The 26102-nt window shown below is 49.0% G+C and overlaps 1 protein-coding gene across 2 annotated transcripts; it reads right to left on the bottom strand.

The window, feature by feature from the left end:
- Positions 1-346: 346 nt before the first annotated feature.
- On the bottom strand, positions 347-23926 carry rela (v-rel avian reticuloendotheliosis viral oncogene homolog A). 2 transcript variants are annotated; one of them, XM_041179944.1, is made up of 11 exons: positions 23728-23926; positions 9405-9449; positions 8570-8706; positions 7668-7813; positions 7351-7442; positions 6250-6390; positions 3257-3361; positions 2807-3019; positions 1822-1899; positions 1545-1643; positions 347-1388 (listed from the first exon to the last, which is right to left on the bottom strand). In XM_041179944.1, the coding sequence occupies exons 1-11, from the start codon at positions 23732-23734 to the stop codon at positions 562-564; spliced, it is 1890 nt and encodes a 629-aa protein (XP_041035878.1). In that variant the 5' UTR covers positions 23735-23926; the 3' UTR covers positions 347-561. The 2 variants fall into 2 exon arrangements, with proteins under 2 accessions (XP_041035878.1, XP_041035877.1); XM_041179943.1 differs by having other exon boundaries at positions 2807-3022.
- Between the last annotated feature and the right edge of the window lie 2176 nt (positions 23927-26102).

The following is a 26102-nucleotide window of genomic DNA, read 5'->3' on the forward strand; positions in this document are numbered from 1 at the left end:
CCGGAATTGGAGGAGCGGAGAGATCTGGGAGGGAGGAGCGGAGAGATCTGGGAGGGGGGAGCAGGGAAGAGAGAGAAGGGGAGGGAGGAAGAGAGAGAGAGAGAGAAGGGGAGGGAGAGAGAGAGAGAGAGAGAGAAGTGGAGGGAGAGAGAGAGAGAAGGGGAGGGAGAGAGATAGAGAAGGGGAGGGAGAGAGAGAGAGGGAGGGATAGAGAGAAGGGGAGGGAGAGAGAGAGAGAAGGGGAGGGGGAGAGAGAGAGAAGGGGAGGGAGAGAGAGAGATAGAGAAGGGGAGGGAGGGAGATAGAGAAGGGGACAGAGAGAGAGAGAATGGAAGGGAGAGAGAGGGGAGGGAGAGAGAGAACGGGAGAGAGAGAGAGAGAGAAGGGGAGGGAGAGGGAAGGGGAAGGGGTAGGTAGGGAGGGGGTAGGGAGGAAGGACGGGGCAGGGGAGGGAAGGAGGGGCTAGGGTAAGGAACTGAAGACTATGATGAGAACTTCCAAATGGAGGCACGGATTTAACAACACAGCAGAGCAGGGATCGGGAGTCGGAGAATTTACTTCCTATTGTGTCTCGTAGATCTTGTTTATCTCGGAAGAGTTCATCAGCTCAAAGCTTTGCGAAAAGAGGGACATTAAGTGATCCTCATCAGAGGGGTCCGGCAGGAAAGCGGCGGGTTCCAGGTCCCCATTGAGCGCTGCTTCACCGGGATCCGGTTTCTCATCCTCCTGACTGCTGGCCATGAGCTTCAGGATGTCCGGCGAGTAGCTCATCAGCGTGGTGGTCGGCATGCTGCTGGACAGCCCATCCAAGCTGAAGTCCGGCAGCGAGGGCCTCAGGGGGTTCGAATGTGGCTGCAGTTGTATGTTTGACACATCCTGCTTGAGCATCTCCCGGAACTCCATGTTATCGATGGAGCCCAGGCTGACACACTCACCCTCCTGCCCCATCATGGTGCCCTCGCCCAGGAACTGATCCATTGAGCTGGGCCCCTCGCCCAGGTACAGCTCTGGTTTGGCAATGCAGGGGACGGAGGCCGTGGCCGCCACCCCCCCTCCCCCTCCCGCCCCGTCCCCTCCCCCGTTCTGCCCTAGCTGGAAGGAGCTGCCAAACAGTTCGGTCACGTCGATGGTGGAGAAGGCGTTGGGCACGTTGGCAACGTCTGGAGCCTTGCTAGTGAAGGCGAAGGGGCTCACCAGCTGCCCTCCCCGGGTGTCTGTCACCACCGGGGGCAAATAGTTGTACGTCTGGGGGATGGGGGCAGCCACTGACGGGACGGGGGCAGACACAGGCACCTGGGGGTGGCAGGCGCCCGTATGAAAACGGTCAAGAGGCTGATAACCGTGGCTGGCCGGCATGGTCCCTCCCAGGATATCCGGAGCACTCCCGCCTGAGGAGACACAAAATAAAAGAGACCCTCGTCAACGAAACTGCGCTCACCCCGATCCCCGACAACCATCGCACACGGGCCCCACCCTCACCCGCACACCTCCCCCCCCCGACCCGACCCCCGACCCGGAAGCAGTGCAGCGCAGGAATTGCCCACCTCTGTGCTCCAGCTTCTCGAACATCTTGGCGTTGGCCCCTCTGCTGTCGCTGCCAGCTCGATGGGGCGTGGCGATGGGTCTCTGGGCTGGGGGCACCCCTGGGGAATGGAGTCGGGTTGGGGGGGGGGGTGGGGGGTGGAGAAAAAAAAGGAGACGTCACAGGTCAAGACGACAAGCCAAGCATCAAAACCAACGCGAAATTACTCAGTAAGCAATACAGATCAAAATATATCATTAAGGAGGGAGGTAAAGGGACAGATAGCAATGAGCTCTCACCCTGCATGTTACATTTATGAAGCATGGTCATAAAGTCGAGGCGTGTTTTGCGACGTTTCTCCTGGGTGCCGTAGGGATCTGTTTTTAAAAAAAAGAGGTTATACTTCGAACAACAACCAACCCCCCCCCCCCACCCCAGTTTGTGGACCCTGTGTAGCCCAGGATGGCCAACATTACGTTGATCCAACACACAACGTTGATCCACGGCGACGCTCGATCGTCACAGAACAGCATCCTGCCGAGAATGGCCTCGTGTTAAAGTGCTACCCGGCAGCTGTTTGACTGGAGGAGTCATCACCTCCACTGAGGCTGATCGGACCCTCAAGCCAGACATTGTCACTCTCAGACACACACGCACACACACACACACACACACACACACAAAGCCCTTACACACTTGGCAGGGAATGAACACGCAGATAAAACATCCGGACTGAGCGTGCGCGCTCCCTCACGTGATGCGGGTAAAACCCAGCCTTCTTGGGACGGAGTCCGTTTGCCCCATTGGGCGCTGGCGCTCGCTCGGGGCTGCGGGATGGGCACGGGTTCAGCGGTGCCCGGACTCGCGATTCTCAGCGCACGCGGTGGGATGCTGCTGCGTCAGACTCCCGCCCGAGGGGCATCCTTTTCAACTCATCCTGCCACCTTCAAAGATTTGTACACTTACACCCTCACATCTCCCCATTTCTGCCTCGGAGCTAAAATTGGACCGCCCGGTTCATATTGACAGGGTCCCGGAGGGTTAACAGACATCCTTCAACCGAGATCATTTCTAAATAAAAACATCCGATTTTGTTTTTATGGCGATTTTTTTTTGATTATCGCGTTGCTGTTTGTGGGATCTTGCTATGCGCGAAGACGGTTGCCACGTTCCTCGCCCCCCCCCAACAGCACGCTTCAGAAGAGTTGGCCGCGAGAACCCACCGCCAGGCAGGGGGGGGTTGGTGGTGGTAGGGGTCACGAGGCAGCGCGAGGCTCCGCATACCTTTGTCGTCCGGGAGGTACTGGAACTCCATGGCGTCACTGACTTCCTTGTCGGAGGGGCGACGCAGCTGCATGTGGACCGTGACGGGCTGGCTCAGCGTGATGTCCTTGTAGGGCGGCGTCTTGAACACGATAGCCACCTGCCGGTGGACGTCAGCCTGGGAGAAGGACCCCTTCCCTTCCCAACTGGAGGTGAAGAACCGCACCTCGATATCTTCTGATCGTGTGAGAGAGCCGAGGGAGGGAGGGAGGGAGGGCGAGAGGAAGGGGGCGGAGGTGGGGAAAAGGAAGAACGTGGGTTACATCTGGCCTTCCACATCTGTTTCCCCCCTCGTCCCCATTGCCCTGTCCCCACCCACCCCCCCATTGACGTATGAGCTGTTGACATTGGAAGACATGAGCTGCTGCCATCCCCCAACTCAGCCTCCCCACGCACCAATGCTCCAGTTACCTTTCTGAACCTTGTCACAGAGCAGGAAGATCTCCTCTCCACCTTTACAGCTCCCAGAGTTCTTGTTCACCCGGCAGATCTTCAGCTCCGCCGTGTTTGGAGCTCCTGAAATCAGAGAGATCAAACCTTTCAAACACTGTGCATCACTGGACCAGACAAGCTCCCTCTACACTGTCCCCATCAAACACTCCCAGGACAGGTACAGCACGGGGTTAGATACAGAGTAATGCTCCCTCTACACTGTCCCCATCAAACACTCCCAGGACAGGTACAGCACGGGCTTAGATACAGAGTACAGCTCCCTCTACACTGTCCCCATCAAACACTCCCAGGACAGGTACAGCACGGGGTTAGATACAGAGTAATGCTCCCTCTACACTGTCCCCATCAAACACTCCCAGGACAGGTACAGCACGGGCTTAGATACAGAGTACAGCTCCCTCTACACTGTCCCCATCAAACACTCCCAGGACAGGTACAGCACGGGGTTAGATACAGAGTAAATCTCCCTCTACACTGTCCCCATCAAACACTCCCAGGACAGGTACAGCACGGGGTTAGATACAGAGTAAATCTCCCTCTACACTGTCCCCATCAAACACTTCCAGGACAGGTACAGCACGGGGTTAGATACAGAGTAAAGCTCCCTCTACACTGTCCCCATCAAACACTCCCAGGACAGGTACAGCACGGGGTTAGATACAGAGTAAAACTCCCTCTACACTGTCCCCATCAAACACTCCCAGGACAGGTACAGCACGGGGTTAGATACAGAGTAAAGCTCCCTCTACACTGTCCCCATCAAACACTCCCAGGGCAGGTACAGCACGGGGTTAGATACAGAGTAAAGCTCCCTCTACACTGTCCCCATCAAACACTCCCAGGACAGGTACAGCATGGGGTTAGATACAGAGTAAAGCTCCCTCTACACTGTCCCCATCAAACACTCCCAGGGCAGGTACAGCACGGGGTTAGATACAGAGTAAAGCTCCCTCTACACTGTCCCCATCAAACACTCCCAGGACAGGTACAGCACGGGGTTAGATACAGAGTAAAGCTCCCTCTACACTGTCCCCATCAAACACTCCCAGGGCAGGTACAGCACGGGGTTAGATACAGAGTAAAGTTCCCTCTACACTGTCCCCATCAAACACTCCCAGGACAGGTACAGCACGGGGTTAGATACAGAGTAAAGCTCCCTCTACACTGTCCCCATCAAACACTCCCAGGACAGGTACAGCACGGGGTTAGATACAGAGTAAATCTCCCTCTACACTGTCCCCATCAAACACTCCAGGACAGGTACAGCACGGGGGTGGATACAGAGTAAATCTCCCTCTACACTGTCCCCATCAAACACTCCCAGGACAGGTACAGCACGGGGTTAGATACAGAGTAAAGCTCCCTCTACACTGTCCCCATCAAACACTCCCAGGGCAGGTACAGCACGGGGTTAGATACAGAGTAAAGCTCCCTCTACACTGTCCCCATCAAACACTCCCAGGACAGGTACAGCACGGGGTTAGATACAGAGTAAAGAACCCTCTACACTGTCCCCATCAAACACTCCCAGGACAGGTACAGCACGGGGTTAGATACAGAGTAAAGCTCCCTCTACACTGTCCCCATCAAACACTCCCAGGACAGGTACAGCACGGGGTTAGATACAGAGTAAAGCTCCCTCTACACTGTCCCCATCAAACACTCCCAGGACAGGTACAGCACGGGGTTAGATACAGAGTAAAGCTCCCTCTACACTGTCCTCAACAAACACTCCCAGGACAGGTACAGCACGGGGTTAGATACAGAGTAAAGCTCCCTCTACACCGTCCCCATCAAACACTCCCAGGACAGGTACAGCACGGGGTTAGATACAGAGTAAAGCTCCCTCTACACTGTCCCCATCAAACACTCCCAGGACAGGTACAGCACAGGGTTAGATACAGAGTAAATCTCCCTCTACACTGTCCCCATCAAACACTCCCAGGACAGGTACAGCACGGGGTTAGATACAGAGTAAAGCTCCCTCTACACCGTCCCCATCAAACACTCCCAGGACAGGTACAGCACGGGGTTAGATACAGAGTAAAGCTCCCTCTACACTGTCCCCATCAAACACTCCCAGGACAGGTACAGCACGGGGTTAGATACAGAGTAAAGCTCCCTCTGCACTGTCCCCATCAAACACTCCCAGGACAGGTACAGCACGGGGTTAGATACAGAGTGAATCTCCCTCTACACCGTCCCCATCAAACACTCCCAGGACAGGTACAGCACAGGGTTAGATACAGAGTAAAGCTCCCACTACACTGTCCCCATCAAACACTCCCAGGACAGGTACAGCACGGGGTTAAATACAGAGTAAATCTCCCTCTACACTGTCCCCATCAAACACTCCCAGGACAGGTACAGCACGGGGTTAGATACAGAGTAAAGCTCCCACTACACTGTCCTCAACAAACACTCCCAGGACAGGTACAGCACGGGGTTAGATAGCGTAAAGCTCCCTCTACACTGTCGCCATCAAACACTCCCAGGACAGGTACAGCACGGGGTTAGATAGCGTAAAGCTCCCTCTACACTGTCGCCATCAAACACTCCCAGGACAGGTACAGCACGGGGTTAGATACAGAGTAAAGCTCCCTATACACTGTCCCCATCAAACACTCACAGGACAGGTACAGCACAGGGTTAGATACAGAGTACAGCTCCCTCTACACTGTCCCCATCAAACACTCCCAGGACAGGTACAACACGGGGTTAGATACAGAGTAAAGCTCCCTCTACACTGTCCCCATCAAACACTCCCAGGACAGGTACAGCACGGGGTTAGATACAGAGTAAAGCTCCCACTACACCATCCCCTTCAAACACTCCCAGGACAGGTACAGCATGGGGTTAGATACAGAGTAAAGCTACTTCTGAGAACCAGACCGCCCCAGAGGTGTTATAAATGCTCTGGCCCCCTTTGCCTCGGCAATCCTCCTACTCACGGTTGTCATAGATTGGGTTGGACACGACAGGCAGAAGAGGTACGTTGCAGGTTCCAACCTCATTGGGAAGGAAGACTTGGAAACAAAGCCGGACTACGTTCAGATCCTCCTCTGTCTCGTTCAGCAGCTCCTCTCGTGAAACTGCAACACACATTCAACGGCATTACAATTGCTCTAAGTCCTAATATCAAATTCTCTGGGGTCACTATTGACCACTATTATATAACTGAACTGTAGCACTGTGGCTACAAGAGCCGATCAGAGGCTGGGAATCTTGCGGCGAGTAACTCACCTCCTGACTCCACACAGCCTGTCCACCATCTACAAGGCATAAGTCAGGAGTGTGATGGAATACTCCCCACTTGCCTGCATGAGTGCAACTCCCACTACACTCAAGAATCTCAACACCATCCAGGACAAAGCAGCCCCGCTTGATTGGCTCCATATCCACTACCTTCAACTTTCACTCCCTCCACCACCGACGCACACAGTAGCAGCAGTGTGTGTACCATCTACAAGATGCACTGCAGCAACTCACCAAGGCTCCTTTGACAGCACCTTCCAAACCTGTGACCTCTACCATCTAGAAAGACATGGTCAACAGAAGCAAGGAACCATTACCCTCTGCAAGTTGCCCTCCAAGCCACACACCATCCTGACTTGGAACTATATCACTGTTCCTTCACTGTCACTGGGTCAAAACCCTGCAACTCCCTTCCTAACAGCACTGTGGATCTACCTATGTCACATCGCCTTCAGTTGTTCAAGAAGGCAGCTCACCACCACCTTCTCAAGGACAATGAGGGATGGGCAATAAATACTGGCCCAGCCAGCGATGCCCAAATCCCATGAGCAAATTAATTTTAAAAAGTCACACACAACTTTGATACTATATCGCCATTCCTTCACTGTCGCTGGGTCAAAATCCTGGAACTCCCTCCTTAACAGCACTGTGGGTGTACCTACACCACATGGACCGCAAAGGTTCAAGAAGGCAGCTCACCACCACCTTCTCAAGGGCAACTAGGAATGGGCAATAAATAAATAGACCACTGACGTCTACCAGCTTTTCCCAGCCATATCCACCCCTGAGATACTTACTGTTGAAGGGGTTGACATTCTTGCTGATCCGACTCTGGATGGCCAGGCTCACCTCACGCTTCTTCACACATTGAATGCCAAGGTTCTGGAAGCTAAGACAGAGAGAGAGTGTGTGTGTGGGTGGGAAGAGGCTCGAATAGGTCACACCAAGGCAGCTCAGCAATCCCTAACCACCACCATACCACTTGCTTTCATATCTCATCTGAGCATCCCTGCACACCCCCCTCTCTCCACGACCCTATTGCTGGCCCTCCGACCCCTCGCTGACCCTCCCTCTCCTTGTGTTTCTCATCCCCCCACCCCCACACACCACAGACCTGTGGATGCTCCTCGCAGGTAGATCAGCCTCATAGTATCCATCCTTGCAATCTTTCCCCACTAGGTCGTGGGGGTGGGGCTTATAAGGCTCCTTCTTGGTGACGAGACAGATTCGGATCCTGGCTGGGCCGAGGTAATTCACAATCTGAAAGACACGCACGCGATGCAATTAGCAGCAGCTCATCCAGTTCTCACTGTCCCTTGGTCACCCAGCGTTGGTTGGAACGGAATGCCCCTTTAACCACTACCACACCCTTCAGTAAAAGATGCGCGGTTAAGTAACCCATCCAGTGAAGGACTGAGTCCGTCTCTCATATACACACACACAAACACACATCCTGTGATGGCCCCAGAGTCAAATAACTCCCTCACAAATCCAGACCCCAGTGAGGGACCATAGCCACTTGCTGAGATAGGTGGGGACAGCAGTTTAGTGCAGTTGAAACAACTTGCATTTGTGAAGCACCTTTCACCACCTCAGGACATCTCGAAGAACTTCACTGGCCTATAACTGTTGTAATAGCAGAAAGGCGACAGCCAAATTCTGCACAGCAAGATCCGACCAACAGGAATGTGATAATGAGCAGGTATTTTTTTTCTTCCCTCTAAGGCGATGACTTTTTTTTTGGTATAAATACTGACCAGGACACCCAGGTGCACTCTCAAGTTGTTCGAATACCGGCCGAGGGATCTTTTACACCCACCTGAAAGGGCCTCCCTCCGTTTAACATCTGGTGTAATGGAGGCACCCCCAACAGTGCAGCACTCCCTCAGTGCTGCACCAGGAGTGTGGGCTCAGGTCTCTGAACCCAGATGCGGGAGTGCTCCCCACTGGACCATGGCAGACATCTCAAAGCAGGGAGAGGCAGACAGACAGACAAACCCTCAGCCTGCACCTTACCTCAATGGCTGGATAGGTCCTCGTGCTGTCAGTGCTCTTTTCTCCAGGGATGCTACCTGCCGACCGCCCCTCACACTTGTACCGGAAGCGCATCCCCCGTTGTTTGGGCTGTTCCAATATCCGGATGTAGGGGGTCGCTGGAGGAAGAGAACAAGTTCCCTGAGCAACTGGTCATGAAATGAATGACCCCTTCCTGAAAAAGCTAACAAGCAGAGCTTAGAAAGCAATGCCGAACAGGTTGAGGTAAAGCTTCCTCCCGACTCCTCAAAGCTTGTCCACTACCTACAAGGCACAAGTCAGGAGTGAGATGGAATACTCCCCACTTGCCTGGATGAGTGCAGCTCCCACAACACTCCAGAAGCTCGACACCATCCAGAACAAAGCGGCCCCGCTTGATTGGCACCCCATCCACAAACATTCACTCCCTCCACCACCGACGCACAGTAGCAGCAGTGTGTGTACCATCTACAAGATGCACTGCAGCAACTCACCAAGGCTCCTTTGACAGCACCTTCCAAACACATGATTTCTACCACCCACGAGGATGAGGGCAGCAGACACATGGGAACACCACCACCTGCAAGATCCCCTCCAAGCCACTCAACATCCTGACTTGGAAATATATCGGTCGTTCCTTCACTGTCGCTGGGTCCAAATCCTGGAACTCCCTCCCTAACAGCACTGCGGGTGTACCTACACCACACGGACTGCAGTGGCTCAAGAAGGCGGCTCACCCCCACCTTCTCAAGGGGCAATTAGGGATGGGTAATAAATGCTGGGCCCAGCCAGCGACACCCACATCCCGTGAAAGAGTAAAAGTTTGTCGCAGACTTACCTGTACTGACAGGGGGGTTCCATTGTGTCAGTCCTATCTGAAAACCTACAGGGAGGGAAGAGGGGGAAAGGAAGAAGAAAAGTTTACTTGAGGACATGTTTCCCTCACTGTTTCTCTCTCAGAGGACATGTTCAAAATCCAGAACTTCATTACATTGGGCCAGACTTTTCAATGGTACAGCTTACATAGTTTTGGTACAGATCAGCTACTAGATAACAGAGTGGCTTGGCAGGCTCGAGGGGACCGAATGGCTCATCTCGCAAACCGCTAAGCAAGGCTTCAATTCGAAGATTTTCAGCCTCCGGTTCAAATTCCTCCATGACCTCCTTGCCACCTCCCCTCCCCATCTCTGTGACCTCCTCCAGCCCTTAACAATCCCACCCCCCCCCTCCGAGATCTCTGCACTCCCCCAGTTCCGGCCTCTTGGTGCATCCCCCGATTTCCATCGCTCCACCAATGACGGCTGTGCCTCGAGCAGCTAGGGCCCTGGAGCTGTGAACTTCCCTCTCTGCCTCCTTTAAGACACTCCTTAAAACCAACCTCTTTGACCAAGCTTTTGGTCAATATCCCCTTATGTAGCTCAGTGTCAAATTTTGTCCAATTTATGCTCCTGTGAATCACCCTAAGACAGGTTACTATGTTAAAGGCACTATATAAATGCCGGTTATTGTTGTAAATCCCTAACTGCAGTTAGAGAAACCTCGCACAGTCCTGCCACTTCACCTCAAGGACAACCTTGACAAGGACAACCTTGGTCCAGGATTCTCTTAAGGTTAACTTGCAGATTGACACGGTAGTTAGGAAGGCAAATGTAATGTTGGCATTTATTTCGAGAGGACTAGAATATAAAAGCAGGGATGTGCTGCTGAGGCTTTATAAGGCTCTGGTCAGACCACATTTAGAATATTGTGAGCAATTTTGCGCCCCGTATCTCAGGGAGGATGTGCTGGCCCTGGAGAGGGTCCAGAGGAGGTTCACGAGAATGATCCCAGGAATGAAAGGCTGAACATATGAGGAACATTTGAGGACTCTGGGTCTATACTTGTTGGAGTTTAGAAGGATGAGGGGGGGATCTGATTGAAACTTACAGAATACTGAAAGGCCTGGATAGAGTGGACGTGGGGAAGATGTTTCCATTAGTAGGAGGGACTAGGACCAGAGGGCACAGCCTCAGAGTAAAGGGAAGACCTTTTAGAACAGAGATGAGGAGAAACTTCTTTAGCCAGAGAGTGGTGAATCTATGAAATTCATTGCCACAGAAGGCTGTGGAGGCCAGGTCATTGAGTGTATTTAAGACCGAGATAGATAGGTTCTTGATTGGTAAGGGGATCAAAAGTTACGGGGAGAAGGCGGGAGAATGGGGTTGAGAAACTTATCAGCCATGATTGAATGGCGGAGCAGACTCAATGGGCTGAATGGCCTAATTTCTGCTCCTATGTCTTATGGTCTTAACCTGTGTGGCCCTGAGGGTGTTATCTGCTGTCCACAAGCAGTGACCACCACCACGCCCCACCAAGTCCTAACAGCCCCCACCCCCACCCTGCACCACCCCACCCTCATTCCACCTTCCTGTGGTCCATCTGCAGAGCAGGCTTCTTTCCAGACAGGATGCACCAACATACCAGCCCACCCTCTGAACGAAGAGGGCAAGAGATGCATTGCCAGAATATGCGATCAAGCAGAGCCGACAATCCCGGGAACCCTACAGGGTGGCACAAAACTAACATCAAACAGCGTTTAATACTTCGCCTGTCAGCAATGATACCTGCTTGGAAAATGTCAGTGGTCAGTTAGAGGGCAATGGTACTACTTATGAAATGTCAGTGGTCAGTTAGAGGGCAATGGTGGCTGCTAGTAAAATGTCGGAGGTCAGTCAGAGGGCAATGCTACTACTTGTAAAATGTCGAAGGTCTGTCAGACAGCTCTCAAGTTATTCAACCCACAATCCTGAGAGTAGTTTTCTCCACTTAAAGCACCCACCCAGTCCAATCTCCACTCTCCAGCTTACTCCTCGTACCTTTCACTATCTCACCTAGTCTAATCCTAGTCACCTACTCACGTAGTAAAGCTTCCGCCACATGGTTCCCATGAAACACTCCCAGGACAGGTACAGCACGGGGTTAGATACAGAGTAAAGCTCCCTCTACACTGTTCACATCAAACGCTCCCAGGACAGGTACAGCACGGGGTTACATACAGAGTAAAGCTCCCTCTACACTGTCCCCATCAAACACTCCCAGGACAGGTACAGCAGAGGGTTAGATACAGAGTAAAGCTCCCTCTGCACTGTCCCCATCAAACACTCCCAGGACAGCTACAGCACGGGGTTAGATAGAGTAAAGGTCCCTCTACACTGTCCCCATCAAGCACTCCCAGGACAGGTACAGCACAGGGTTAGATACAGAGTAAAGCTCCCTCTACACTGTCCCCATCAAACACTCCCAGGACAGCTACAGCACGGGGTTAGATACAGAGTAAAGCTCCCTCTGCACTGTCCCCATCAAACACACCCAGGACAGGTACAGCACGGGGTTAGATACAGAGTAAAGCTTTATTATTAATTCATATTGGGCTAGCTCCAGTCAGGGAGATACCGGCTCTCAAGTCCATTCAAAACAGTTTTCTGGAGCAAATATGGTCGAGGTACAACAAATAGACGGGGCGTACAAAAGCAAAATATTATTGATGCTGAGAATTTGAAATTATATCAGAAAATGCTGGAAATGCTCAGCAGGCCAGGCTGCACCAGTGGAATTATCATTTCAGGTCAGTGGCCTTTCATCGGAAGAGGGCAGGTCCTACCAGTGTAGTAACGAGGAACCAGCGAACCTTGATGATGATCTACCAGTAAAGGAGTATTTAGAGGTCTTGTGGCACAGTGGGTAGCATCCCTGCCCTTGAGCTAAAAGCTCCAGGCTTTAACATGCACGCCAAAGTATACGTTGCCATGGCAACCTGGATTCCTTTGGTGGGACAACTGGGGGTAGTGAGAGGTGGGGGGGAGGGGGGGGGGGGGGGGGGGGGGGGGGGTGGGGGGGGGGGGGTTGCGGTGGGTTCCAGTTAGCTAGACAGCCGGTGTGGATCAGATTGTGGCTAACAGAGTGAGGTTTGGTCAGTGGATTCGGGACCTGCCTCCTTGCCCTAGCCGTGATAGAGGTCGTGGCACTGCGTGGGCCGGGCCAAAATGTAGAGAACTCAAGAAGAAGAAAGATAGAAGGAACGTTTATCTAACCGTGAAGCACAACATCAGCGATTTCCATGCTAGGCTTGAAGAGGAGAAGCGTCACAGTTACCAAGATTGTAGGTTTTGGCAAGAAACTTGCCCGAGATTTGGGGATTAACATGGAATGTTCTCAAAGTCGTATCAGGAGAGAAAGGCTAAACAGTGGGCCCCTTCTTAAAAAGGATATTGTGTGGGCAATATCAAAAATGAAAATAAGGAAATTGCACACTTGTTGAATTCGTTAACTCTGGCAGTCATCACTGTCGAGGACAAGGAGAATATGCCCAACATTCCAGGGAGATTAATCATGAAACTAAGGCTGGAACTCTCTAAAAGAAACCTAAGCAAGGAAACAGCATTAGAGAGAAAAAAAAATAATAAAAACAACAGCAGCAAAGACAGACAAATCTCCAGGACAGACAAAACATCTGGGGTGGAAACTTAAGTAGTTGCAGCACAGAAACAGGCTATTCGGCCCATCTGCTCTGTGCTGGTGTTTATGCTCCCCTTGAGCCTCCTCCCATCCCGTCTTCATCTCCCCCCATCACCCTGCCCTTCTATTCCTTTCTTCCTCGTTGGTTTATCCAACGTCCCCCTTAAACGTATCTACACTATTCACCTCAACCACTCCATGTGGGAGCGAGTTCCACATTCTTCCCACTCTCCGGGTAAAGAAGTTTCTCCTGAATTCCCCATCAGATTTATTTGTGACAGTCTTATATTTATGAAGGTCTTGTGGCACAATGGATAGCCTCCCTGCCTCTGAGCCAGAAGCTCCGGGTTCAGTTCCCACCTCAGATGGCCCAAGGAAGGTGCATTCATGGCGCAGGTTTGAGTACCAACCTACAGATCCTTCCAAGACACACCAATGACAGGCGGTAAGAGCAGAAGAGATCACTGGTCAGTCGTGTGATGGAAAGAACGTTGGAGCCTCGACCATCACCATCCATAGCTCCAGACATGCCTGAAGTGCAAACTCAGACTCCCAGAGTGATCTACAACGTACCACCACCACCACCATCTTATATCGATGGCCGCTAGTTCTAGTCTTGCCTGCAAGTGGAAACATCTTCTCTGTGCCTACCCTATCAAATTCTTTAATTTATCCTCATTTTTTTCAGATAACAGTCTAATTTCTCTTTGAATGCCTCGATTGCACCTGCCTTTGCCAAACACTCAGGCAGTGCATTCCAGATCCTTAACCACTTGCTGCGTGAAACAATATTTCCTCACGTCGCTCTTGCTACTTTCGCCAATTATTCTCCGTGCCCTCTCACTCTCGATCTTTTCACAAGCGGGGACAATTTCTCCCTATCAACTCTGTCTAGACCCTTCGTGATTTTGAATATCTCTATCTAATCTCTCAGCCTTCTTTTCTCCAGGGAAAACAGTCCCAACTTCTCCAATTCATCTTCATAATTGAAGTCCCTCATCCCTGGAACCATTCTCCTGAATCTTTTCCGCACACTCTCCAATGCCTTCACATCCTTCCTAAAATGCGGCGTCCAGAACTGGACACAATACTCTAGCCGAGGCCGAACTAGTGTCTGATACAAGCTCAACATAACCTCCTTGCTTGTACTCTATGCCCCTATTAATAAAGCCCAGGATACTGTATGCTTTATTAACCACTCTCTCAACCTGTCCTGCCACTTTCAGTGACTTATGCACATATACACACAGGTCCCTCTGCTCCTACACCCCCTTTAGAGTTGGACCGTTTATTTTATATTGTTTCTCCTTGTTCTTCCTACCAGAATTAATCACTTCACATTCCTCTGCATTGAACTTCAGCTGCCACCTGTCCACCCATTCCATGAACTTGTCTATGTCCCTTTGAAGGTCTACACTATCCTCCTCACAGTTCACAAGTTTCAAGTTTGGTATCATCCTCAACTTTCAAAATTGTGCCCCGTACACCAAGGTCTAAGTCATTAATATGTTTCAGGAAGAGCAAGCCAACACTAACCCCTGGTTAGTCCGCTACAAACCTCCCTCCAGCCTGAAAAACATCCATTAACCATTGTTCTCTGTTTCCTGTCGCTCAGCCAATTTTGTATCCATGTTGCTACTGTCCCTTTTAATCCCTGAGCTGTAACTTTGCTCACCAGTCTGTTCTGTGGCACTGTATCAAATGCCTTTTGGAAGTCCAGGTACATCACATCCACCGCATTACCCTCATCAACCCTCTCTGTTACCTCATCAAAAATCTCCAGCAAGTTAGTTAAATATGATTTTTCCTTAATATATCCATGCTGGGTTCCCTTAATTAACTGGCATTTGTCCATATGACTATTAACTTTGTCCTGAATTATTGTTTCTAGAGGTTTCCCCCACCACCAAAGTTAAACTGACTGGCCTGTAGTTGCTGGGCTTATCTTTACACCCTTTTTGAAAAGGATATAACATTTGCAATTCTGCACTCCTCTGGCACCATCAGAGTCTAAGGAAGACTTAAAAATAATGACCAGTGCCTCTGCAATACCCACTCTCACTTCTCGTAGTATTCGTAGATGCATCTCACCCGGACCTGGTGCCTTATCAAGTTGAAGTACAGATAACCTATCGAATACCTCCTCCTCATCAATTTTAAGCCTGCCTAGTGTCTGAATTACCTCCTTTTTTACTGTGGCCTGGATAGCATCTTCCTCCTTGGTAAAGACAGATGCAAAGCATTCACTTAACACTTTAGCCATGCCCCCTGCCTCCATTAGTAAATCCCCTTTTTTGATCCCTCATTATCCCTACTCCTCCTTTTACCATTTATATGTCTATAAAAGACTTTGGGATGCCCTTTTATGTTAGCTGTCAGTTTATTTGGAATTCTCCCTCTTTGCTTCTCATTTTTACTTCCTCACGTCCCTCTACACTGTCCCCATCAAACACTCCCAGGACAGGTACAGCACAGGGTTAGATACAGAGTAAAGCTCCCTCTACACTGTCTCCATCAAACACTCCCAAGACAGGTACAACATGGGGTTAGATACAGAGTAAAGCTCCCTCTACACTGTCCCCATCAAACTCTCCCAAGACAGGTACAGCATGGGGTTAGATACAGAGTAAAGCTCCCTCTACACTTTCCCCATCAAACACTCCCAGGACAGGTACAGCACGGGTCTAGATACAGAGTAAAGCTCCCTCTACACTGTCCCCATCAAACACTCCCAGGACAGGTACAGCACAGGGTTAGATAAAGAATAAAACTCCCTCTACACTGTCTCCATCAAACACTCCCAGGACAGGTACAGCACGGGGTTAGATACAGAGTAAAGCTCCCTCTACACTCTGCCCATCAAACACTCCCAGGACGGGTACAGCACGGGGTTAGATACAGAGTAAAGCTCCTTCTACATTGTCCACATCAAACACTCTCAGGACAGGTACAGCATGGGGTTAGATACAGAGTAAAGCTCCCTCTACACTGTCCCCATCAAACACTCCCAAGACAGGTACACCACGGGGTTAGATACAGAGTAAAACTCCCTCTACACTGTCCACATCAAACACTCCCAGGACAGGTACAGCACGGGGTTAGATACAGAGTAAAGCTTCCTCTACACTGTCCCCATCAAACACTCCCAGGACAGGTTCAGCACAGGGTTAGATACAGAGTGAATCTCCCTCTACACCGTCCCCATCAAACACTCCCAGGACAGGTACAGCACGGGGTTAGATACAGAGTAAAACTCCCTCTACACTGTCCACATCAAACACTCCCAGGACAGGTACAGCATGGGGTTAGATACAGAGTAAAGCTCCCTCTACACTGTCCTATGAAAATGCCTCCTGCTATCTCCCTGATATTCTCTTGTTCCATTCATGCCAACCATTTTTTGTTTGAAGCTTCATTAGTTATTGGATTCACAACTGTGATTAGCCAGAACATTGCAATTCAAAGTTTTGCACAATTCAAACAGTTACGATTAACATTTTAAACATTTGACAACAGTTCACAATTACTTCACTCACTGTGACCGGGATAATACAATGGTCAGATTGGAATATTCACACACATACTGACTCTGAGTCACATTATATCTCAGTAACATGTGCTGAAATCTTAAAAGTCTTTCAATTGTTCTGTCAGTTTATTTGCATTCTCCCTCATTGCTTCTCTTATTTACTTCTTCACCTCCCTTTATGCTGTCCCCATCAAACACTCCCAGGGCAGATACAGTACGGGGTTAGTTACAGAGTAAAGTTCCCTTTACACTGTCCTCATCAAACAATCCCAGGACAGGTACAGCACGGGGTTAGTTACAGAGTAAAGCTCCCTCTACACTGTCCCTATCAAACACTCCCAGGACAGGTACAGCACGGGGTTAGATACAGAGTAAAGCTCCCTCTACACTGTCCCCATCAAACACTCCCAGGACAGGTACAGCATGGTGTTAGATACAGAGTAAAGCTCCCTCTACACTGTCCCCATCAAACACTCCCAGGACAGGTACAGCATGGTGTTAGATACAGAGTAAAGCTCCTTCTACACTGTCCCTATCAAACACTCCCAGGACAGTTACAGTACGGGGTTAGATTCTGAGTAATGCTCCCTCTACACTGTCCCCATCAAACACTCCCAGGTCAGGTACAGCACGGGGTTAGATACAGAGTAAAGCTCCCTCTACACTGTCCCCATCAAACACTCCCAGGACAGGTACAGCACAGGGTTAGATAAAGAATAAAACTCCCTCTACACTGTCTCCATCAAACACTCCCAGGACAGGTACAGCACGGGGTTAGATACAGAGTAAAGCTCCCTCTACACTCTGCCCATCAAACACTCCCAGGACAGGTACAGCACGGGGTTAGATACAGAGTAAAGCTCCTTCTACATTGTCCACATCAAACACTCTCAGGACAGGTACAGCATGGGGTTAGATACAGAGTAAAGCTCCCTCTACACCGTCCCCATCAAACACTCCCAGGACAGGTACAGCACGGGGTTACATACAGAGTAAAGCTCCTTCTACACTGTCCACATCAAACACTCTCAAGACAGGTACACCACGGGGTTAGATACAGAGTAAAGCTCCCTCTACACTGTCCCCATCAAACACTCCCAAGACAGGTACACCACGGGGTTAGATACAGAGTAAAACTCCCTCTACACTGTCCACATCAAACACTCCCAGGACAGGTACAGCACGGGGTTAGATACAGAGTAAAGCTTCCTCTACACTGTCCCCATCAAACACTCCCAGGACAGGTTCAGCACAGGGTTAGATACAGAGTAAAACTCCCTCTACACTGTCCACATCAAACACTCCCAGGACAGGTACAGCACAGGGTTAGATACAGAGTAAAGCTCCCTCTACACTGTCCCCATCAAACACTCCCAGGACAGGTACAGCATGGGGTTAGATACAGAGTAAAGCTCCCTCTACACTGTCCTATGAAAATGCCTCCTGCTATCTCCCTGATATTCTCTTGTTCCATTTATGCCAACCATTTTTTGTTTGAAGCTTCATTAGTTATTGGATTCACAACTGTGATTAGCCAGAACATTGCAATTCAAAGTTTTGCACAATTCAAACAGTTACGATTAACATTTTAAACATTTGACAACAGTTCACAATTACTTCACTCACTGTGACCGGGATAATACAATGGTCAGATTGGAATATTCACACACATACTGACTCTGAGTCACATTATATCTCAGTAACATGTGCTGAAATCTTAAAAGTCTTTCAATTGTTCTGTCAGTTTATTTGCATTCTCCCTCTTTGCTTCTCTTATTTACTTCTTCACCTCCCTTTATGCTGTCCCCATCAAACACTCCCAGGGCAGATACAGTACGGGGTTAGTTACAGAGTAAAGTTCCCTTTACACTGTCCTCATCAAACAATCCCAGGACAGGTACAGCACGGGGTTAGATACAGAGTAAAGCTCCCTCTACACTGTCCCTATCAAACACTCCCAGGACAGGTACAGCACGGGGTTAGATACAGAGTAAAGCTCCCTCTACACTGTCCCCATCAAACACTCCCAGGACAGGTACAGCATGGTGTTAGATACAGAGTAAAGCTCCTTCTACACTGTCCCTATCAAACACTCCCAGGACAGTTACAGTACGGGGTTAGATTCTGAGTAATGCTCCCTCTACACTGTCCCCATCAAACACTCCCAGGTCAGGTACAGCACGGGGTTAGATACAGAGTAAAGCTCCCTCTACACTGTCCCCATCAAACACTCCCAGGACAGGTACAGCATGGGGTTAGATACAGAGTAAAGCTCCCTCTACACTGTCCTATGAAAATGCCTCCTGCTATCTCCCTGATATTCTCTTGTTCCATTTATGCCAACCATTTTTTGTTTGAAGCTTCATTAGTTATTGGATTCACAACTGTGATTAGCCAGAACATTGCAATTCAAAGTTTTGCACAATTCAAACAGTTACGATTAACATTTTAAACATTTGACAACAGTTCACAATTACTTCACTCACTGTGACCGGGATAATACAATGGTCAGATTGGAATATTCACACACATACTGACTCTGAGTCACATTATATCTCAGTAACATGTGCTGAAATCTTAAAAGTCTTTCAATTGTTCTGTCAGTTTATTTGCATTCTCCCTCATTGCTTCTCTTATTTACTTCTTCACCTCCCTTTATGCTGTCCCCATCAAACACTCCCAGGGCAGATACAGTACGGGGTTAGTTACAGAGTAAAGTTCCCTTTACACTGTCCTCATCAAACAATCCCAGGACAGGTACAGCACGGGGTTAGATACAGAGTAAAGCTCCCTCTACACTGTCCCTATCAAACACTCCCAGGACAGGTACAGCACGGGGTTAGATACAGAGTAAAGCTCCCTCTACACTGTCCCCATCAAACACTCCCAGGACAGGTACAGCATGGTGTTAGATACAGAGTAAAGCTCCCTCTACACTGTCCCCATCAAACACTCCCAGGACAGGTACAGCATGGTGTTAGATACAGAGTAAAGCTCCTTCTACACTGTCCCTATCAAACACTCCCAGGACAGTTACAGTACGGGGTTAGATTCTGAGTAATGCTCCCTCTACACTGTCCCCATCAAACACTCCCAGGTCAGGTACAGCACGGGGTTAGATACAGAGTAAAGCTCCCTCTACACTGTCCCCATCAAACACTCCCAGGACAGGTACAGCACAGGGTTAGATAAAGAATAAAACTCCCTCTACACTGTCTCCATCAAACACTCCCAGGACAGGTACAGCACGGGGTTAGATACAGAGTAAAGCTCCCTCTACACTCTGCCCATCAAACACTCCCAGGACAGGTACAGCACGGGGTTAGATACAGAGTAAAGCTCCTTCTACACTGTCCACATCAAACACTCTCAAGACAGGTACACCACGGGGTTAGATACAGAGTAAAGCTCCCTCTACACTGTCCCCATCAAACACTCCCAAGACAGGTACACCACGGGGTTAGATACAGAGTAAAACTCCCTCTACACTGTCCACATCAAACACTCCCAGGACAGGTACAGCACGGGGTTAGATACAGAGTAAAGCTTCCTCTACACTGTCCCCATCAAACACTCCCAGGACAGGTTCAGCACAGGGTTAGATACAGAGTAAAACTCCCTCTACACTGTCCACATCAAACACTCCCAGGACAGGTACAGCACAGGGTTAGATACAGAGTAAAGCTCCCTCTACACTGTCCCCATCAAACACTCCCAGGACAGGTACAGCATGGGGTTAGATACAGAGTAAAGCTCCCTCTACACTGTCCTATGAAAATGCCTCCTGCTATCTCCCTGATATTCTCTTGTTCCATTCATGCCAACCATTTTTTGTTTGAAGCTTCATTAGTTATTGGATTCACAACTGTGATTAGCCAGAACATTGCAATTCAAAGTTTTGCACAATTCAAACAGTTACGATTAACATTTTAAACATTTGACAACAGTTCACAATTACTTCACTCACTGTGACCGGGATAATACAATGGTCAGATTGGAATATTCACACACATACTGACTCTGAGTCACATTATATCTCAGTAACATGTGCTGAAATCTTAAAAGTCTTTCAATTGTTCTGTCAGTTTATTTGCATTCTCCCTCTTTGCTTCTCTTATTTACTTCTTCACCTCCCTTTATGCTGTCCCCATCAAACACTCCCAGGGCAGATACAGTACGGGGTTAGTTACAGAGTAAAGTTCCCTTTACACCGTCCTCATCAAACAATCCCAGGACAGGTACAGCACGGGGTTAGATACAGAGTAAAGCTCCCTCTACACTGTCCCTATCAAACACTCCCAGGACAGGTACAGCACGGGGTTAGATACAGAGTAAAGCTCCCTCTACACTGTCCCCATCAAACACTCCCAGGACAGGTACAGCATGGTGTTAGATACAGAGTAAAGCTCCTTCTACACTGTCCCTATCAAACACTCCCAGGACAGTTACAGTACGGGGTTAGATTCTGAGTAATGCTCCCTCTACACTGTCCCCATCAAACACTCCCAGGTCAGGTACAGCACGGGGTTAGATACAGAGTAAAGCTCCCTCTAACACTGTCCCCATCAAACACTCCCAGGACAGGTACAGCACCTTTGAGGTGCAAGATCAAGCTAGTCTGGTTTTAAATGAAGACCTCAGGGACTCTGGAAAGGCAGCACAGAATGCACCGATCCCCTTACAGACATGCTGGTGGACAGTCCTAGGAATTTCTTTTTTATTCGTTCATTGGTGGGCATTGCTGGCTAGGCATTTATTGCCCATCCCTGATTTAAGGGTCAACCACATTGCTGTGGGTCTGGAGTCACATGTAGGCCAGACCGGGTAAGGAAGTCAATTTTTTTTTTAAAAACAACAGATGACAATGGTTTCATGGTCATCATTCCACTTTTAGTTACAGATTTTTACTGAATTCAAATTCCACCATCTGCCGTGGTGGGATTCGAACCCCCATCCCCAGAGAATTACCTTGGGTCTCTGGATTACTAGTCCAGTGACAATACCACAAAACCATCACCTTAACAACACGTTTTTGTGCATGTTATGCCCCATTTTCCTGTGGGTGCAGGTATCTGCCAACCCGTGAATGTGCGGGATAATTTAGTGCCAAATTACAGTACCGGTGGGTCACTGTTTAAAAATAACGGGTGGCCTGTTCAAGACAGAGATGGGGAGAATTTTTTTTCTCTCAGTGGATTGCAAGACTTTGGAACTCTCTTCCTCAAAAGGCAGTGGAAGCAGGGTCTTTGAATATTTTTTAAGGCAGAGCTAGATAGATTCTTGATAAGTAAGGGGGTGAGAGGGTATCGGGTGTAGGTGGGAATGTGGGGCTGAGATTACAATCAGATCAGCCATGACCTTATTGAATTGCAGAGCAGGCTCGCGGGGCCGAATGACCTACTCCAGCTCCTAATTCGTATGTTTGAAAATTAGGGCCGATTTTGGTCTGTGAGCCCTCTGTGTAGAGAGTTAAAATTTCCAAAGTTACTTCATGCAGCAAGACAGCCAATGAGAGCAGAGCATAGCTATATCGGTCAGGAATACATTAAATCCAAGAACCCAGAAGTGAAAGCATTAGCGTGACACAGACAGCAAAGCGACACTTACCAAATCATGTTCTGGAGATGTTGGCTGAGGGATAAGTATTGGCCCCAGGACACCGGGGAGAACGCCCCCCTCCTGCTCTTCTTCCAATTGTGGCCGTGGGATTGTTTACACCCACCCGAGTGGGGCCTCGGTTTAATGTCTCATCTGAAAAACAGCACTTCTGGCAGTGCGGCACTCCCTCAGCCAACACCAACCCTACGGCAGTTCAGCACTCCCTCGGCCAACGCCGACCCTCCAGCAGCACGGATCTTCCACAGCGCTGACCCTCCGGCCCAACCAGTCCATGCTGGTGTTTATTAAACCATCAATCCAACCTCTATTTAAATGTTCACACAGTCTCTACCTCAATCACCAACCGCAATAGTGCAGTCCACAGCCTCCTAAACAAAACATTTCACCAGCTCAGGCCTAAACAATTCACCTTATAGTTATCTTAAAGGTTTGCATTTCCATAGCACCTTTCACCACCTCAGGACATTCTAAAGCACAGGGCAGTCAATTAAATACTTTTTGAAGTGTAGTCCCTGTTGCAAGGCACATTGAGTCAAACGGACTCGAAACGTTAACTGTGTTCCTCTCCGCAGATACTGTCAGACCTGCTGAGTTTTTCCAGCTATTTGTATTTTTATTTTACTTTGGGAAACAAGTTGCTTAGAGCAAGATCCCAGAAACAGCAACTGGGACCACGTCCCGGGTAATCTGTTCCTTTAGCTGAGGGATAATTGTTGGCCTCCAGGAAGGAACTAGAGGGAGCCCCTCTGTCCTGGCAGCCGAGGGGGAGCAGATAACGTATTATCCAAAAGAGGGCACCTCCGACAGTGCCGCACTCCCCTGGCTAGTGCATTGGGAGCTTGTGGGACTTGAACCCGCAGGCTTCTGAGCCAAGAGGCCGGAGTGCTGGTTGGTTCAGTTTCCATGTTTCAGACAAATAAAACAGTCCTGTGACTCCCCTACAAGCCACTTGTAAAGTCTCCCCACTGTAGGTAACCAGAAACATGTAACACCAGGCCGCCTCCTGCCACTCTGCCGGAGGTGGTGAGGTGGTGGGGGGGTGGGGGGTGGGGGGGCAGGCTGTTCCCTCCTCACTCCCAGTTCAAACACACAACACAATATTTCCATGAAAAACAAATACGAAAATACACACACACACACACACATGCAAAGCAAACCCTGATGGGAGTTTCAGAACCGCCTACAAACAGACAGAGCCCCGGCAGCTGGCTATCGTTAAAAAAGGAAGTCAGGAGCTGGGCCCTAACGCCGAGCCTCCAGAAGAGGGACAGAGGGAGATTAGCATGAAAATACAGACCCAGACATTCAAACCCCTCCCAGGACAAGTTTGCACTTAAGGACAGACGCCAGAAGAGAAAGTGCTTTTATGTATATATGTGTCTGTGTGTGTGTTTAAGCGAGGAATCTGCAGACAGAAAGTAACGAGATCTAGACAAGTCCAAGAGGAAGACTGGTCATTTTCGTGGCTGGTGTGTCAACTGGGCGTAATTTAAAGCTGGAGGAACACACACACACTAACCTTCCATTTGATTCCAGACAGGATGAGGATAGTGGGGGCTCCAGGTATCCGGGGTGGGGGGAGGGGGAAGGGACGGAGAATGGAGGGAAGGGATGAGATCTCTGAATTTACAACAGATTGGGAGAGGGAAGGAGGAGGGAGGGGGGCGGTTTTGAAAGAGGATCCCAAACACCCCGCGTCAATTTCTCCTGTTATGTATTGAAACCAACACGGAAATGCCCAGACGCATGACGTCAGCGCCGGAAAGGAACCTTGCCGAGTTGTTACAACGTTCTCCGTCAATGTATCCAGTGCCTTCGTTCCACCAGCTCTGGGCAGGGTCCATTCATAAATAAATAAATACACAGAAACATGCCCCTCTCGCAATAAGGCCATGTTGATGGGAGGTGGAGGCGGAGGTTTTATTTTTTTTCAAAAAAAGACATACAAACGGTAAGGCCCAGCTGCAAAGAGCCAGGCACACACAACATGCAGCAAGTTTGGGGTGGGGTGAGTCTCTGAGAAGATCTTTAATGTGCCAACGGGTATGCAAATAGGAATTAAGCATCTTAAGCAAAGTGCTGCGGATGCTGGAGATCTGAAATAAAAACAGGAAGTGCTGGAAAAACTCAGCAGGTCTGGCAGCCTCTGTGGAGAGAGAGAAAAACAGAGTTAACGTTTCGAGTCCAATGTGGCCAAGAAAAATTCTGCATATTGGGTTCCAAACGTTAACTCTGTTTTCTTCCTCCACAGATGCTGCCAGACCTGCTGAGATTTTTTTTCCCAGAACTTTTGATTTTTATTTGCAAAAGAGCAAATTGTTTTTGGTTACATCACCCCCCCCCCCCCCCCCCACCATGCTAACATCTGCACTGGGTCACAGTCCGGCAACACCTCGATTTTAAACTTCATGCCCTCATATTCTAGTCCCTTCGCAGTCTCGCCTCCACCCTCACCTCATCTCACTCCCATCCCGTAACTCTGGGTTGCAAAAAGTGTTCTAAGGCTAAGTTGAGGTTACCTATAGGGGCAAGGAAAGCAGACATAGTTGAAGTGATAGCGCAGCATTTGAAATTGGAAGTGATACCTGACACTAGTGAGTCACTGCGGGAGGTAGTGAGACTTCAGTTATAAATGAAGAAGCTTGAATTTGAACAAACAAAGGAACAGGAAAAAACTGGAATTGGAGATGTACAGGCAGAAATTTAGAAATATATGGGCAAACTTATATTGAGTTTGAGAGAGTAAAACAAAGTAATTTTGACCTGTCGATATGTGCATTAAAGATAGAGACAACATATGCGGCTCTTAGAGAAGTAATTCTTTTGGAAGAATTTAAAGATTCAACTCCTTCGCTAGTGAGAACTCAGGTGGAGGAACAGAGGGTTAAAATGGTAAGACCACCAGCAGAGAGGCCAGATGATAATGAGTTAGTACATAGATCTAAACCTTTTCTTTCATCACCCTTTTAATTCAGAGAAGGATAGAAAGTGGGAAGGTGAAAGGAAGATAGGTAGTCAAGGAAGAGAGTCGTTGGAAATTCTCAGCAAGTTTCTTCTCAGACTAGAAAGGAAGGTGCTGATGGTAGAAGCAACACTCGAAAATTGAGGTGTTTTCATTGTAATAATGTCGGGTACACGAAGTCAATGTGTTGGAGATTTCAGGGAAAATCTGTTATAGTAGTTGGAATGTAGAACACTTCTGGAAGTAAAAGCACTGTGGGCTCTGAGGATCAGGCACAGGGAAAACCAGTGGTTTGTGTACAGGTGAAGCAAGAAGAATCAGTGATAGGGAAAAAAGTGGGAATGTGTTCACAATTTTCCCAAGGGTGTTCAGAAGAGCAGGTTGCAGAAAAGATTTTGTATGTGAAGAGGAAGTCTTTCCATGTGTACAGGGTGGAGCAGGTAAAGATATTAAAATTTTAAGAGACAGAGGGGCTAGTCAATCCTTACTGTTATGGGAGAGTGATAGCTTATTCTTCAGAGGGAGTATTGCAGGAAAAGGTGATAAAAGTGGGATTCATGTACATGCTAAACCAATTGCATTGTGGAAAGTAAATTTAAAGCATAAGTGGAAAACAGGTGAGGTGATTGTTGGAGTAGTGGAAAACTTGCCTGTTGCAGTGGTTCAATTTATTTTAGATAATGATATAGCTGGGTCACAGACGTGGGTGGCGCCTACAGAAGTTGAACAGCCTGTGGAGGTGCATTCAACAGAGGTGTTGCAGAAAGAGCATCCTGGGTTGATTCTAGATTGTGTAGTGATGAGATCAGACGCTCACATGTTGAAACAGAAAGAAGAGGAAGTTAAAAGGCAGGGGAAAGGTGTTGAAGTTCAGTTAGCTGATACTATATTCGATAAGATTGTTCAGGAAGAGAGAATGGAGGAGAATGAGG

Source organism: Carcharodon carcharias, chromosome 37 (genome assembly GCF_017639515.1).
Source record: "Carcharodon carcharias isolate sCarCar2 chromosome 37, sCarCar2.pri, whole genome shotgun sequence".
NCBI classification, from domain to species: Eukaryota; Metazoa; Chordata; class Chondrichthyes; order Lamniformes; family Lamnidae; genus Carcharodon; species Carcharodon carcharias.

What these genes read in the sequence shown, in the direction of transcription:
- rela (XM_041179943.1), bottom strand. An exon ending in GGACCTATCCAGCCATTGAG is followed by an intron (nt 7,814 to 8,569) that starts GTAAGGTGCAGG and finishes CGTGTCTTTCAG; the next exon opens with ATTGTGAATTACCTCGGCCC. An exon ending in CAACCCAATCTATGACAACC is followed by an intron (nt 3,362 to 6,249) that starts GTGAGTAGGAGG and finishes CTCTGATTTCAG; the next exon opens with GAGCTCCAAACACGGCGGAG.